Raw genomic sequence first — 14,539 nt, 5'->3', positions numbered from 1 at the left:
CCTTTCAATGAATCTCTATTTTATACACGTATATGTGGCATATCCCCCCTCCAACCCCCGCCCGAATAGACCCTAGAATAGAAGAAAGATGAAACTCCACCCATCGCCATAACTTCGATGATGATATGCAAAGCTGAACGCAAATGCCTCGAAGCATCCCCGCTTGAATTGAACTGGCCTTTCCGTTGTGAAAACAAAACCCCGGCTAATATGCGAATGGGTATCACATCAGATGATTATCATGGGAGACCGTCCTGCCAACCAACTAAACCCAACCGATATATAAGATAATTTGTCAAGAATAAGAGAAGAGGAAAGAAAATAAGATGAATAGAAGTAGAATAACATTATAAGGAAAAGACAGGCGTTCAGTGAAGAAGAGAATAAAGAGAAAAGAGTATTATAAGAGAAACATAAATACTAGTGGTCATATCATAAAACTAATTTACCGGTTGCTGCTGCTGTTGGTGTTGTTGCTGAGGGGTCATGAAGAAATTATAGGATCGATCTCACCGGCGTTGCCAAAACTTCCAGTTAGGAAACGCTTTACGACCATCGCGTTTGTAGATGCGCCAGTAATAGACTGGGACACCGGCGATGATGAAAGCGATGACAATCAATGTCTGGAGCGGTTCTGCAATGATGGCCCGACTGAGAAGGAAGAGACTAACGCAGCAGAAGATGATGGGAGTGGAGATCCAGGTCTTGTAGGGGCGATGCAGGTAGGGTTCCCGCACGCGAAGAACAATCAAACCGAGCACCGTCACGAAGTAGAAAGTGTACCCGGCGACCCCGTAGAAGGTGACAAGGGTCTTGAATTCGCCAACAATGACGTAAATGAGGGTGAGAGTGCTGTTCAGTGCCATGGCATTGATGGGGGTGAAGCCAATTCGCGTGCCATCTCCACAGAGACGCGAAAAGACCTTGGTGGCCCAGGAGCGGCGCTGAAGTCGGTTGGTAGATGTGTCCCGAGTCCATAGGTTGCCGAAAATGGAGGGCAGATAGCCCTCTTTTCCGGCTGCATAAACTAAACGGCCACTGGTGAAGGTCGTGGCATTCAAGGCGCCGAAGCAACTTGCGGATACGATGAGTGCGAATATGAGGGCTCCCACGTGACCGAACACCTTGTCGCCGAACTGAACGGCGATGGTATTGCTTGCTTCGATAGTGGAATGAGGGAGAACGAGAATGTAGGAGATATTGGCCAGGAGGTAGGAGAGGATGACTAGTGGCATGGCTGTGTGAATCACTCGTGGGAGATCTTTGTTGGGATTCTTGAATTCACCAGTCACGTAATTTGTCTAGGATGGAGTTAGAAATAGGTGTGGAATGATGGCGATGGAAATGAACGTACGTTGTCCCAACCGTCAAAGGCCCATAGACCCGCGTACAGAGCAACAGCCCAAGCAGATATGTCGAGGTTCGTGCCCTCGAACCAGCCAGTCTTCCATTCCTTGTTGGCACTGCCATTGGATGAGTGACCTGTGATGGCCACAATGATACCGATAATGGTGACGCCCAGCAATGCGACAAACTTGAAGAACATGAAGAGGTCACCAATGCGCGCAGCCACTCTTGTCGAGATACAGTTCAACAACGTCACCACGAAGATTCCGCCAAACGCAACAGCCTTGTTGATCCAGGGATTGACAGTCTCCACGTCTGCGCCAACAAAGGCCCTCACGACGTATTCTCCGAAGATGATTGCGATGATGGCTGCACTGCCCGGCTTCAGAACCAAGACCGCAGACCACGTGAAAAGGAAGCCCGCCAGCTCCCCGAAAATTTTGGAAAGGTACACCTGGGAGCCTCCGTTCAAGGGAATAGCTCCACCGAGCTCTGCGTAGCTGGCTGCTCCCGTCCAGGCGAGTAAGCCAGCAACAACCCATGCAATCAGCGACGCACCAGGTGACCCCGCATTGGCATTGACCTGGCTAGGGGATGAGAAGATACCTGAGCCGATCACCAGCCCAATCACGAGAGATAGACCATTCAAGTATGTCAATGTTTTATTCCTCTCCAAGGACCCATCAGCGACTCCGGCCTCTCGGTCTGCGGACGAGACCCCCAACGGTGCATAACCACCGGTCGTCTGCGACAAGGGAAACAATGTTGCCCCGAAGTCAAATGCTGAGGATATCGAGTATGAGCGAGCCGATCGGGGACGCCCTGACGGGCCTTGTGATTGTGGATGGGAGTTGGAAAGGGGATCTTCATCTTCGAGGGAGAGCTTGCGCGACGACGAAATGCCCGAGGGGGACGAGGAGCGGGAAGACCTGGGGGCGGAGTCGGGCGAAGAGGCTAAAGATGCCAGTTCGAGGGAATCCCTGGGAGCATGGTAATTGCCCGACCTGGACTCGGTATTCGAAAAGGTTATATGGGACATGCCGCCCAAAGGAAGTCGAATGAAATGCTGGCTAGGAGCTGGAAGCACGAGAGCGGGCAGTTAAGGATGGGGCACGGGGCGGTGTTCCATGCCAGTCGAGAGAGCAACGGAGTGAACGGGCAATTCTTCCTCCCCTGAACAGAACAATAGGCGGAAGCAGATGCAAAAGGGATAAGAAATTTAGCGGCTTGGGGAGGAAGAAGCGTGAAGCATTGAAAAGATCTATTGAGGGACAAAGAAGAACGACGAAGGAAATGCGACTCCCTGCGTCCGCGGCCCGATGGGGCTTAGCGCAATGAGATCTCCGGTCTGCTTTTTATAGCGTCATGTTCCACTTCCCCATCCATTTGCCCCAATTTTTCCCTTCACCACCCATGAAGCCCCGCGCTTTTCCTCAGGGCTTGTTGCGCCAACTCAATGAGTCGCCCACCGCCGGGAGGCTCGTGATCCGACCCTTCAGACGCCATGCTTCCACCTCGTCGTCGTCTCCTACCCCCTCTCCGCCATCTACTCCGCCGCCGAAGCAGCAACGATGGCTGCGATACGCCTTTATAACCGCCGCTGCGGCGGGTATTGGTGCCCTGGTTCGGTCGCAACTCGGTCCGGACTCGACGACTCTGAATCCGATCAAGTTTACGCCATACTATCTAGTATCCCGCGAACCCGTCTCATCGACTGGGAGCTACTTCGTTCTTCAGCCACCCGCGGCTGATGGCAGCAACCATGCCGTCTACGAGGAAGCATGGAAGACTGGTGTTTGGAGTGTGATGTTCAAACAGCCACAATTGCAGATTGGAAGAGACTACACTCCCCTGCCAGCCACTTGCTCGGAGGATGAAGAAGACGAGTGTCTGCGCTTCTTCATTCGGAAGGACTCGTTCGGCGAGGTCTCCCGCTATTTGCACAGTCTAGAGATTGGAGCGCCCATTGAAGTACGTGGTCCGCGGATTGAATGTGAGATCCCTCCGGATACGCAGCGGATTTTGTTCATTGCCGGAGGCACGGGAATTGCCCCTGCCCTGCAAGCTGGGCATACGCTTCTTCGCCGCACCAACGAGAACCATAAGCCTAGAATACATATTCTCTGGGCTAACAGGAGACGGGAAGACTGCGCTGGTGGTGTGAGTGAAACTACTACGCCTACAACAACAACAGCATCCTCGAGGTCATGGTTCTCCGGTCTGTTCACATCTTCGAAGGGCAACCAAAGCGGCCCTGTTGAGCCACCCCTCAACACGGGCGCTTCGTTGATAGTCCGTGAATTGGAGGCTCTTCGGTCACAATATCCTGGACAGGTGACCGTGGACTACTTGGTCGATGAGGAAGGCACCAGCATCGGGAAGCAGCTTATCCTGGACTCCACCAGCAGTGGCCCATCTTCCCAGGATTCGGGAGAAAGCAAGAGCACAAACAACTTAATTCTGGTCTCCGGACCGGAGGGCTTCATTAGCTATATGGCAGGACCAAAGCTCTGGGCCGAAGGAATGGAGTTGCAGGGACCACTCCGGGGAATTCTCAAAGAATTGAACCTGAAAGATTGGGCCGTGTGGAAATTGTAACCTTACATAAATATAAAATTCAATGTACGATAGAGAGTATATAGAGTTATAGACAATAGACCTTCCTCCGTCTTTTACCCCAGAATCCTCCGATAGCGGAGCAAGACATAATGCCTGGTTTGTGATTGGTCGATCATCGGGTCTGGGTCCGCGTCGGGGCTTCCCTTTAGTTTGCCTTCAACTGTGAACTTTTGAGTCACTCAACTTTCTCCCTTCTCTTTCTTTTCTTTCTCTGTCCCTCCCCCATCCTTGACGCTTCTGTCTGAAGATGCAGTCGCGTTTGTTGCCCTCCGGCCCTGGCAGGCGCTGGATTACCCTCCGCGTGCCGAGTACACCCCAACGACGTGCTTTCGCCTCCACCCGCTTCCTTTTCCAGGATGTCTTCCAGTCCCAGCTGGACGACCCTTCCTCCGCCGCACTTTTCTCCTCCCTGCAGAGCTCTCGGGCCGTGCCCCAGACCTTGACGGAAAAGATTGTCCAGAAGTACGCCGTAGGACTGCCCGATGGCAAGTTCGTCAAGTCCGGCGACTATGTGACTATCGCTCCCCACCGGATCATGACCCATGACAACTCTTGGCCCGTCGCATTGAAGTTCATGTCGATCGGTGCCTCCAAGATGCACAATCCCGAGCAGGTCGTGATGACTCTCGACCACGATGTCCAAAACAAGTCGGAGAAGAACCTGCAAAAGTACCGCCAGATCGAGGAATTTGCTAAGCAACACGGTGTCGAGTTCTATCCCGCCGGTCGAGGAATTGGTCACCAAATCATGGTTGAAGAAGGCTTTGCCTGGCCCGGCACACTGGTGGTTGCCTCGGACAGTCACAGTAACACTTACGGTGCCGTGGCCTCGGTTGGAACTCCCATTGTGAGAACCGATGCGGCCAGTATCTGGGCCACCGGTAAAACGTGGTGGCAGATTCCTCCTGTGGCCAAGGTTACTTTTACCGGTATCCTGCCCCCCGGCGTGACTGGCAAGGACGTCATCGTTGCTCTGTGCGGTCTGTTCGACAAGGATGATGTTCTGAACCATGCAATTGAGTTCACCGGCTCTGAGGAAACCATGAGAAGCTTGCCCATGGATAGCCGGTTGACCATTGCCAACATGACGACTGAGTGGGGTGCCCTGTCGGGACTGTTCCCCATGGACAGCGTCCTGAAAGGCTGGTTGAAGGGCAAGGCCACCACTGCGGCCATGGGGCTGGCTGATGGGCCGTTCAAGACCCTGGCTCCTCGCAACTTCACCCACCCGGCCATCGAGCAGCTGTTTGTGAACCCCCTCACTGCCGATAAGGGTGCCAAGTATGCTAAGGAGCTCTTCCTGGACCTTTCGACTCTTTCTCCCTACGTTTCTGGCCCCAACTCGGTTAAGATTGCCACCCCCCTCAAGGAACTAGAAGCCCAGGATATCAAGGTTGACAAGGCCTACTTGGTTTCCTGCACCAACTCTCGTGCTTCGGACATCGCCGCTGCTGCTAAGGTGTTCAAGGATGCGGCGGAGAAGAACGGCGGGAAGGTCCCGAAGATCGCTGATGGCGTCAAGTTCTACATTGCTGCCGCGTCTATCCCCGAACAGCTTGCTGCGGAAGGAGCTGGTGACTGGCAGACCCTCCTGGAGGCTGGAGCCACGGCCCTCCCCGCTGGATGCGGACCTTGCATCGGCCTGGGAACGGGATTGCTGGAGCCCGGCGAGGTCGGCATCAGTGCGTCGAACCGCAACTTCAAGGGTCGCATGGGTAGCACGGAGGCCAAGGCATACTTGGGTAGCCCCGAAATTGTTGCCGCCAGTGCTCTCAGCGGCAAGCTGAGCGGTCCTGGCTGGTACCAGACCCCCGAAGGGTGGACTGAAGTTGTCCGCGGTGAGGGCGATGGTATTCGCGAGGAAGACCGCATGATCAATGCCGAGCAAGCTCTTGAGAAGATCATTGGTCAGTTGGATGACCTTGTCGCCGATGGGGAGAAGCGTTTTGCCCCGGAGGAGAAGGCTGAGGAAGAGGGTGGCTTGACTGAGGTGTATCCTGGTTTCCCTGAACGCGTCTCTGGCGAGATCGTGTTCTGTGATGCTGACAACCTGAACACGGACGCCATCTACCCCGGATACTGGACCTACCAAGACAACGTCCCCGTGGAGAAGATGGCGGAAGTGTGCATGTCCAACTATGATAAGGAATTCGCTTCCATTGCCAAGGAGGGTGACATCCTGGTCGTTGGATACAACTTCGGCTGTGGTAGCTCCCGTGAACAGGCGGCTACTGCTCTCCTGGCGAAGCAGATTCCCCTGGTTGTGTCGGGTAGCTTTGGCAACATCTTCTCGCGAAACAGCATCAACAATGCTCTCATGGGTCTGGAGGTCCCTCGCTTGGTTAGCCGTCTCCGCGAGGAGTTCGGCGACAAGCAGCTTACCCGTCGGACCGGCTGGACTCTGACCTGGGATGTCCGGCGCAGCCAGATTGAGATCCAGGAAGGCCAGAACGGACCCAAGTGGACTCACAAGGTGGGTGAGCTGCCGCCGAACGTGCAGGAAATCATTGCGAAGGGTGGTCTGGAGAAATGGGTCAAGAACGCCATTGAGGCGTAGAGCAAGTGGTTCAGCAGGAATGAAACGCGCATGACTCTGTCGACAAAGTGATTCTTATGATACCCAAGCCTTCCAGTCTTCGTTATGGGGTTGCAGGGTGGATGTTTCTTTGAACAGAGACGATCCGCATGAAAGAAAAAAAGATTAAAGACAAAAGATGACTCTGCATGTATAGAAAAGAGAGAGGTTTCCTTTAATTAGATGTACTCCAGTTCATGACAATGTATTCTATTTTTCTATCTTTTCATTTCTTTCTTCCAATTCTTGGTGCCTAGAGGGAGCGTGCTTTTGTCCACCAGCATGCGGGAAAATGTCCTGCTTGGTCACATTGGCACACTTTTTTGCTTCCGTCTCCATCCACTTCTTCCACTTCTTCCCTATCTCTCTGCATCTGCCATTTCCACCATCATCATGGATGTGGCTGTGTCAAGTCCAGGGGAACAAGGATGGCCTTGTTGTCTGCTGCGGGGGTTCAGAGGAGATTTGGGGCGGTGTTTTCGGACGATCGCCTTAGAAGGTTTAGTTGAACACGGGCACTGGCATGGTGACCTGCAGTTGCACGGCTTGCTGAGCCTGCCATGATTCGCTCCAGCTCAGATGCCTTCAGCTGTCAATCCTCTGCTGGCTACCTTCCTTCAGCTGGAATCGTTTCATCCTTCTTCTCCTTCTCCTCCTGCTCTTCTTCTTCTACATAACCGATGGACTCTCTACGGCCCCCCAACTCATGATTCGAGCAGCCAACCAAGACATCAGATTTGTATGTCATTGTATACTCAGCCCCGCTACGCTGCTGATGTTCCCCCAATGAGCCGTGGCTACTACCGATGGATCCTGTCACCGCAATCGGTCTGCTTTCCGGTGCGTTTCAGATCGCCCAGTACGTCAAAGACACTGCGGGGGCACTGGCCCATCTGTATGGCAAATTCAAGGATGCCGACCTCACCATTCGATCGCTTATCGGCGAGCTGACGACCATCCGGTCGGCCATTACACAGCTCCATGAGTGGGCAAGCTACAATGTTCGTGACTCAACCGAACCAGACGAGTATGTCGAGGGACTTGAAGTCGCATTGGACGGCTGTCGCGCCGTCATGGAGGTCCTCTCGGACGAGATTTCGGCTCTGACAAGGGGTGCAATGCTGAGTGACACTGGGGTCGGATTTCGCACCCGGGTAAGGGTCGTCTGGAACGAGGACAGCATGAAAGTTCATCAGGAACGACTGCGTGCGCAAGTTCTGGCATTACATCTCCTGCTTCAAGCCTGCCAATGGTGAGTCTTGAGAGATACCGAAGCAGCAATAGGTTACTTCATGCTAAGCCTCGTGCGTTAGTCGGACATCGACCGAACAAGTCGAACTGTTACGGAGAGCAGAAAATCGCCAGATAATTGCGAAAGTCGCCAGCGATACAGCAACACTACGGTCCGCTTACAGCTACGTACCCTCACGGGCGGAGAGTCCGAGCCTGACGCGTCGCTCATCCTCCGTAGGGGACACGGTTTTTGATTTCGATAGGGCAGTGGTGACTTCCCTTCCCTATAGACGCGCGATTGGGCAATCGCAGACCCATCCTACGGCGCAAGCTGCGCTTAACCGTAGCAATTACAGCCCACCCACAGATGAAGGGTATGGAAGTGGTACTGTGAATAGTGCAAGCCCGCCAGGAACAAATGGAGTTCTTCCGATTCATCCCTCTGCGTCGTTCGACGCTAGCCACGGCCACAGTAAAAGCGTGTCGTTCGCACCGACACCTTTACCGCAGAGTCCGTCTCAAGTCCGCAGATGGCAATCGGATGTGAGTGGTGCTTCCTGGGGTAGTCGCTCCTCAGGGTCACGGCGTGAGAAGATTCGGGCTATCATTCGACAACTCCGGCGCCCAAGCTGGTCAGCTACGCAGGCTTCCGTACGAGTCCCTGGGCGAAGTCCGTCAGAGCGTCGGCTGTATGAGCGAGACATGAATACCAGCATCAATTTGGCATCGCCAGATGGAGCGTCTGCGCCGCCAATTGTCAAGTCAGCCCAGTCAGGCAGTCGATCGGATGTCGAAAGGCTCCTAGAAAGTGGCCATGACATTGAAGCCCGCCATATTTCGTCCCGCAGGACTGCCCTCTTAGTAGCGTCCCATTGCGGGAATGAGGACGTGCTTGATCTACTCCTACAAAGGAATGCTAACGTGGATGCTACCGATAAGTCGGGCTCCACTGCATTGCATTTGGCTGCGTCGCGCGGCCACTGCAGGGTGCTCGAACTGCTTCTTCCCGAGTGCTTGGACATCGAAGCACGGAACTTCAACGGCCAGACTGCTCTCTGGGTGGCAGCATATCATGGCCAGGCTGAAGCCACAAACCTATTACTTGCCTGTCACGCCAAAGTCAATGCGCGAGCTAATGACCAGGCGACCCCGCTACACCTAGCCGCCAAACTGGGCGATATGGTGATAGCCAGAATCCTTATACAAAACGGCGCGGATCTAGAAGCCAAGGACGGAATGATGATGGCACCGCTACACTACGCCTGCGAAGGTGGTCATCTGGACGTTATGGAGCTGCTTCTCAATGAGAAGGCGAATGTTAACGCGGCTGGGAGCGACCGCAGGACGCCGCTCATATGTGCAGCCGCCCTGGGCCAGTTGCTAGCGACGCAGCTTCTGCTCAAAAAGAAGGCATCGACTCGATTGGTCGACGATGCCGCTATGACGGCGTTGCACTGGGCTGCCTATAATGGGCACACTGAGATCGTTGACCTTCTCAGCCAAAAAAAAGGATTGTTAGCCAAAACTAACATTGCGGGACGAACGGCCCTACATCTGGCTGCAATGAAGTCACAATTCGCGGTGGTGGAGCTACTTCTTCGGAAGAATATGCCACTAGAAAGTCGCTGTCTCTCAGGTCTCACGCCGCTTCACTATGCGTGCATGGCTAATAATTGTGAGGTTACGAAGCTCTTGCTTATCTCGGGCGCCAATATCGAGGCCCAAGCTGACTCGGACCAACGTCGACCGGTCCACCTCGCAGCTGTCCGTGGGTCAATGGCACTTCTAAACCTACTCTGTGACAAAGGAGCTTCTCTGGATGCCCGCGACACCGCGGGAGATCGAGCGCTGTGCGTGGCATCCCGATACGGACATGCAGCTGCCGTTCAGAACCTGCTTGACCGCGGGTCCCCTGTGTGCCTGCCTTATGGCGTCCGATTGGAAGAGGATTCTCCCTTGTGTCTGGCCGCCATGGGAGGGCATCTGCCCGTGGTCACACTCCTTCTCCAGCGAGGAGCGTCGGCCATCAAGCGGGACGAACGAGGGTGGCAACCTTACCGCTATGCCGCTTACTATGGCCATCCAGGTGTGCTCCGTCTACTCATGTCCTGTAGTCCTATGGTCGCCAAAGACGACGCGGATCTGGGCCTCACGGCAGAGCGGATCGGATTTGCCCCGTCCGCGGATATTTCTATTGAAAGGAAGCGGGAAGTACAAAGCTTGTTATATCAGATGCAGCACCCGTCACAGCCAGGAGCCGAAGGTTCCCCAGCCTGGTTCTCCCCGCTGAAGCCCAATCAGCAGCAGCCGATGCCCTCCGGAGCCTTGTCCGATATCGCCGTACACCATACCCAGCCGTCTCCAACGGTACAATCCGGTCCTCAGGAGCTGCCAGGAACTCTGGAACAGGGGCTCCCGGCAAGCCGGTCTCAGACGCCAGAATATATGCGGCGAGGAAGTAGCGTGCATCAACGCCTAGACTCCGAATTCCGCGACGTCGCGCAGATTCTAGAGGCCAATGAGCGGGCCTTTGCCCCAACCAACGAACAAATAGCCATGCCTCAGGCACGGCATTATTATGAAGTGCCCGGAGGAACCCCTAGTCCAAGCAGCCCGTTTCTAGAAAGTTCGTTTTTGCATGCAGGCGAGAAGACCGGCGTTCGTGCCACAGACTCACCTGTCTCTTTGACAGATGTGCACGGGCTGAGTTCTGCGCACACGTCTTGGACAGCACCTCCGAGCAATTCAGGCGGGGAGGGCCAGAGGAGCAAAGAAAGAGCATGGGACACGGAGTCTTCTATATCATCAGTCTACACTGCACCGGAAGAAGAGGTTGCCGAGCTTGCCGCCTAGATATACATCGTATAATATCACATTGTAGCTAGATCCAGAGAGAGAGAGAGAGAGAGATCTGCCTTACGGCGACCTCTATACGAGAACTTCCTTTCTATGGTTCCGGGTTGAGTCACTCCCGGAAGAGACCCAAAAATAGCAGCAATAAGCATGTTGGCATCGCATGGCATATCTTCGCCATGTGGCCGGGAGCAATCCTGGACCCATTAAAGTCAAAAAGAAAGACATGTCTCAGAATCTTTTCCTTTTTCCCCTCCAAGCCTCAGGCCGATTATCGTTCTAGTCATCCGCCAGGATGAAACGTGGCTGAGGATGACGATGGTCCATGCCTTCCTGCATCCAATCAGCCACTGCGAGGACACCAACACTTATAACTCTGTAGTTTGTCCCTCAGGAACGCAACAACCCCATTGGCGCAGCGGATATGCTGACCTCGAATCCCGAGTTTAGTCAAAACTGTCATCTTCTACCTCAGGCCGTGCGTCTATGCCGTGACGAAGTGTCATCAGCTGACCTGACCTTACTGACAGCCACCGACTTGATAGATCCATGCCATATGATAGGATGGACCATACTTGGCCAGGCCGGACAAACCAACCAACGCAAGTAGTAAGTTAATAATCAAACTTGAGTCATGCATTCAAGTTCTAAACTCGAATATAGTAGAAGAGAAAACAGGAAAAAGCAAAGCGAAACCATACCAAGCCAAATCCAGACTTCAGTCCCGTCATATCAGGTATTTGTGAGTCTTTCCATACGGAAGGGATTGGTCCTGAGGCTTCGATTATATTTAGCACAATTGTTTTGGTCAGTAGGTAGTTGTTACCACTACATACTACAGTAGCATTGGGGATTGTGGCTTCAGCTCTCATCAACTGTAGGATGATGCGGGCCTGATGTGCATTACTCCAGATACTACGTAGTAACTATTCTTTGTTAGTAGTTACGAGTTAGATTATTTATGATTGATGTAGTACTCGAGGCTTATATCATGAAGTACTGTCAGTAGCTGTATATATAGAGGGATCTTGTGCCCTGATTGACAGAAGCTTGAGATCATCATCTACTTACAACTTGCATCTGTTATACTATAACCCACTTACTATTCTTGCTGGTTACTATCTGTGCTTGATCAGGAAACTCATACATCATTACAACCCTTCGAGATTCAGTGATTGCTCTTTTCTTCATTCCATACAAATACTATACTACAATATATCGCTCTCTGCGGAAAGATACACCATCATTAACATCGTCTATTATACAAATCTGCTCCGACAAGCTTTTCACCATGGGCCGAGGAGGATACAACGCCCCCGAGACTACTGCGCCAAAGCCTGCGCCACCGACTTCATCCTCTCTTACGCTGCTGCCGCCACCAGCTCTTGCCTCTGACCCACTGCTCTTGCAGGGTCGTGGCGGGTACAACGAGCAGCAACCCGTGGCAGAGGCGCTATAGCATATGGCGTGTTATGAACGACACCATTCGGATATAGTGGAGATTGAAGAGAGGGTCACTTGCCCACACAGAACCTATTACACTCAGTCAGCAACAAGGACAACAAACAAAAGAGCACACTAGACTAAAAAACACTTCATAGCAAACTTACTTTTCAAACACAACGCCCAGAACATCTTCCACGTCTCCGCTTTCCCCACGGCCCGTGATCTTCGCCATGGTATCAGCAGCAGAGCGCAGATGTTCGGCGGCGGTGACGATATCGATGTCCATGTCTGTTTCTGGAAATTCTTGAGCGAGTTGGCGAGATGAAGAAGGTATAGGCGTTTGGGATTGCGGTTGAGTTTGGGTCAGGAAATCATCCAGGTGTTCAAGACAGCGTTGTAAATTAGAACTTTGACGGTGTGTCACGCCGAGTGAATCTTCCCAATATGCATGATCGTACTGTCCGTTTTCGTCTCTGTCAATGCCTGTCGGGGAGGCAATTTCCTCGAATGTAGTCATCAAGCCTCGTAGGAACTGTTGGATGAAGCCGGGATCGGAGGACTGGCTGGGGCTGGTGACGGTCAGGCCGTTGGTGGCGTCTAGACAGGAGATGCCGAAGATGCGCTGGTCTGGGACCGCCTCGAAGAGCTGGCTGACTGTCTCGATGAGCTGCGGGGGAAGTTTACCGTCCGGTAGTCGGTCACATTTGTTGATGGTTACGACAACGCACTTGCCTGCGCGGGCGCAGTCGTTGGCTGCGTCGACGACCTCCTGCTCGACGGCAAGGCGGTACGTCGCTGCACCATCGGCGGCTTCTTCCACTGAAACGACCACGATGACCACGTCCGATTCCAAGGCACGAGCTTTTGCCCGTCTGATGCCCTCTTGTTCCACGGCACCGATCACGACCGTCTTCTTCTGTCCGGTGGGATCGTTGGGCTCGGAGCGAATCCCCGCCATATCGCCGAGCTTGCAGTACCAGCCGCCGATGTCGACACCGACATCCACGATATCCCGCGTGGTGCCCTCTTCAGTGCTCACAATGGCGGCCTCTCTACCCACGATCCGGTTCAGGAGCGAGCTCTTCCCCGCATTCGGGGCCCCTAAGAGAGCGACCTTGATGCCGTTACGCAGGAGCTCGCCCTTGGAGGCGTTCTGGATATGAAGGGCAATTTGGGCCCGCAGAGCCCGCACCTGCGCCGCAACCGAGGACACCAGGTCCTCGGTGGACTCGTCGAAATGCTGATCCTCCGAGAAGTCAATCAAAGCCTCCAATTCACCGCGCGCATAGAGCAATTGATGCCGCCATTGTTCGTACCGCTTCGATAACGCATCACTTGCACCCCGGACAGCAAGACGGCGCTGCTGCTCCGTGTCAGCGGACAAGGTATCGCCCAGGGCTTCGATCTGCGGGAGGTCTAGGCGGTTATTCATGAAGGCTCGACGGGTGAACTCGCCCGGTTCGGCGTAGCGGACTGTGTAGTCAGGGTGATTTGTACGCGAGATGGCTGTCAGAACGGATTTGACGATGGCTGGGCCACCGTGGAGGTGCAGCTCGAGGACATCCTCGCCTGTCACGGTCTTCGGGCCGGGGAAGTATAGCACTAGGGCGCCGGCGTCGAGGACGCTGTTGGGGGAGGGGTTTTGGCAGGGATCGTACAGGGTGCGGACGACTGCGAGGCGGGGCCGGGGGAGAGGCGCTTCTGGACAGAGAGATTTGTAGATCTGTGTGAACGGGTGACGTTAGGTGCTGCTGGTGCTGCAGGGCAATTCAATGGCGGAAGTTGACTCTCATACTTACTTGCACACATGCAGGTCCCGACGCCCGCACGACGGCAATGGCAGCCCGTCCCGTTGCCGTCGATAGCGCGTATATGGTGGAATCGGCATCGAAGATGGATTGAGCTGGTGAGGATACTGAGAAGTATCGATGTGGAGGCACACGCGGAGATAAGCTCCGGGCATGGAGAGCTGGACCAGCGCCCTGCCGGGCCACGGTGAAGCACCTACTCCATGATGGGCGAAGGGGTGTCGCCCACCGTAGGGTCCGGATGGCCAATGATCGCATACGCGAGATGAACCTGGATAGGCGCAATGGACAAACGAAGAGCAGTCGCCAATCTTCGAGGCATGAGAGAAGGACAGGCTCAACGAGGAGATTCGCCGCATCGCCGAGGTCACGTGACGTCGCCGCGGAGGAGGAAGTGGATCTTTAGTGACTATATGATCTTGTATGTAGTCTAATGTAGCAGGTATGGTTCAGGATCTACAGTAGCAGCATATTCAAGACAGGGTATTCATGTAGACAGATCCGGAAATCCAGTAGATGTAAGAAAGCCAGATCACAAGGGCCCTGCGCCCCTTCGTCACGCCTGCGCGCCGAAAAGACACAAAGACTCGGCCATGCGCCACGGATTCCTTCCCCGTAGCCAGAATGCAATAACGGCTCGAACGATATGCAGATATAA

At 54.0% G+C, this 14,539-nt stretch overlaps 6 protein-coding genes across 6 annotated transcripts; 4 read left to right on the top strand and 2 right to left on the bottom strand.

Annotated features, from left to right (window-relative positions):
- Positions 1-509: 509 nt before the first annotated feature.
- Positions 510-2,386, bottom strand: ASPBRDRAFT_131966 (putative amino acid transporter; the record flags this gene model as incomplete). Its single annotated transcript, XM_067618383.1, has 2 exons — positions 510-1,301; positions 1,355-2,386. The coding sequence occupies 2 exons, from the start codon at positions 2,384-2,386 to the stop codon at positions 510-512; spliced, it is 1,824 nt and encodes a 607-aa protein (XP_067476473.1).
- A 374-nt stretch (positions 2,387-2,760) lies between these two features.
- Positions 2,761-3,945, top strand: ASPBRDRAFT_131689 (cytochrome b5 reductase family protein; the record flags this gene model as incomplete). Its single annotated transcript, XM_067618357.1, has 1 exon — positions 2,761-3,945. One exon carries the CDS (start codon positions 2,761-2,763, stop codon positions 3,943-3,945), a length of 1,185 nt encoding a protein of 394 aa, XP_067476472.1.
- A 268-nt stretch (positions 3,946-4,213) lies between these two features.
- lysF (homoaconitase LysF) lies at positions 4,214-6,523 on the top strand (the record flags this gene model as incomplete). Its single annotated transcript, XM_067618464.1, has 1 exon — positions 4,214-6,523. One exon carries the CDS (start codon positions 4,214-4,216, stop codon positions 6,521-6,523), a length of 2,310 nt encoding a protein of 769 aa, XP_067476471.1.
- Positions 6,524-7,226: 703 nt separating this feature from the next.
- Positions 7,227-7,898, top strand: ASPBRDRAFT_297368 (ankyrin repeat protein). The gene has a single exon (XM_067622696.1). It carries the CDS (start codon positions 7,348-7,350, stop codon positions 7,795-7,797), a length of 450 nt encoding a protein of 149 aa, XP_067476470.1. The 5' UTR covers positions 7,227-7,347; the 3' UTR covers positions 7,798-7,898.
- A 3,047-nt stretch (positions 7,899-10,945) lies between these two features.
- ASPBRDRAFT_57740 (uncharacterized protein) lies at positions 10,946-11,446 on the top strand (the record flags this gene model as incomplete). Its single annotated transcript, XM_067627792.1, has 4 exons — positions 10,946-11,012; positions 11,078-11,105; positions 11,173-11,236; positions 11,297-11,446. The coding sequence occupies 4 exons, from the start codon at positions 10,946-10,948 to the stop codon at positions 11,444-11,446; spliced, it is 309 nt and encodes a 102-aa protein (XP_067476469.1).
- A 787-nt stretch (positions 11,447-12,233) lies between these two features.
- Positions 12,234-14,139, bottom strand: ASPBRDRAFT_132096 (tRNA modification GTPase; the record flags this gene model as incomplete). Its single annotated transcript, XM_067618398.1, has 2 exons — positions 12,234-13,796; positions 13,873-14,139. The coding sequence occupies 2 exons, from the start codon at positions 14,137-14,139 to the stop codon at positions 12,234-12,236; spliced, it is 1,830 nt and encodes a 609-aa protein (XP_067476468.1).
- Positions 14,140-14,539: the final 400 nt, after the last annotated feature.

The sequence above is a fragment of the Aspergillus brasiliensis genome (assembly GCF_001889945.1).
Source record: "Aspergillus brasiliensis CBS 101740 unplaced genomic scaffold ASPBRscaffold_11, whole genome shotgun sequence".
In the NCBI taxonomy this organism is placed as follows: Eukaryota; Fungi; Ascomycota; class Eurotiomycetes; order Eurotiales; family Aspergillaceae; genus Aspergillus; species Aspergillus brasiliensis.
This window is presented reverse-complemented; position numbering and strand designations above follow the sequence as displayed.

Excerpts from the sequence above, each read along its gene's own strand:
- ASPBRDRAFT_297368 (XM_067622696.1), top strand. The coding sequence starts at position 7,348 with ATGGATCCTGTCACCGCAATCGGTCTGCTTTCCGGTGCGTTTCAGATC.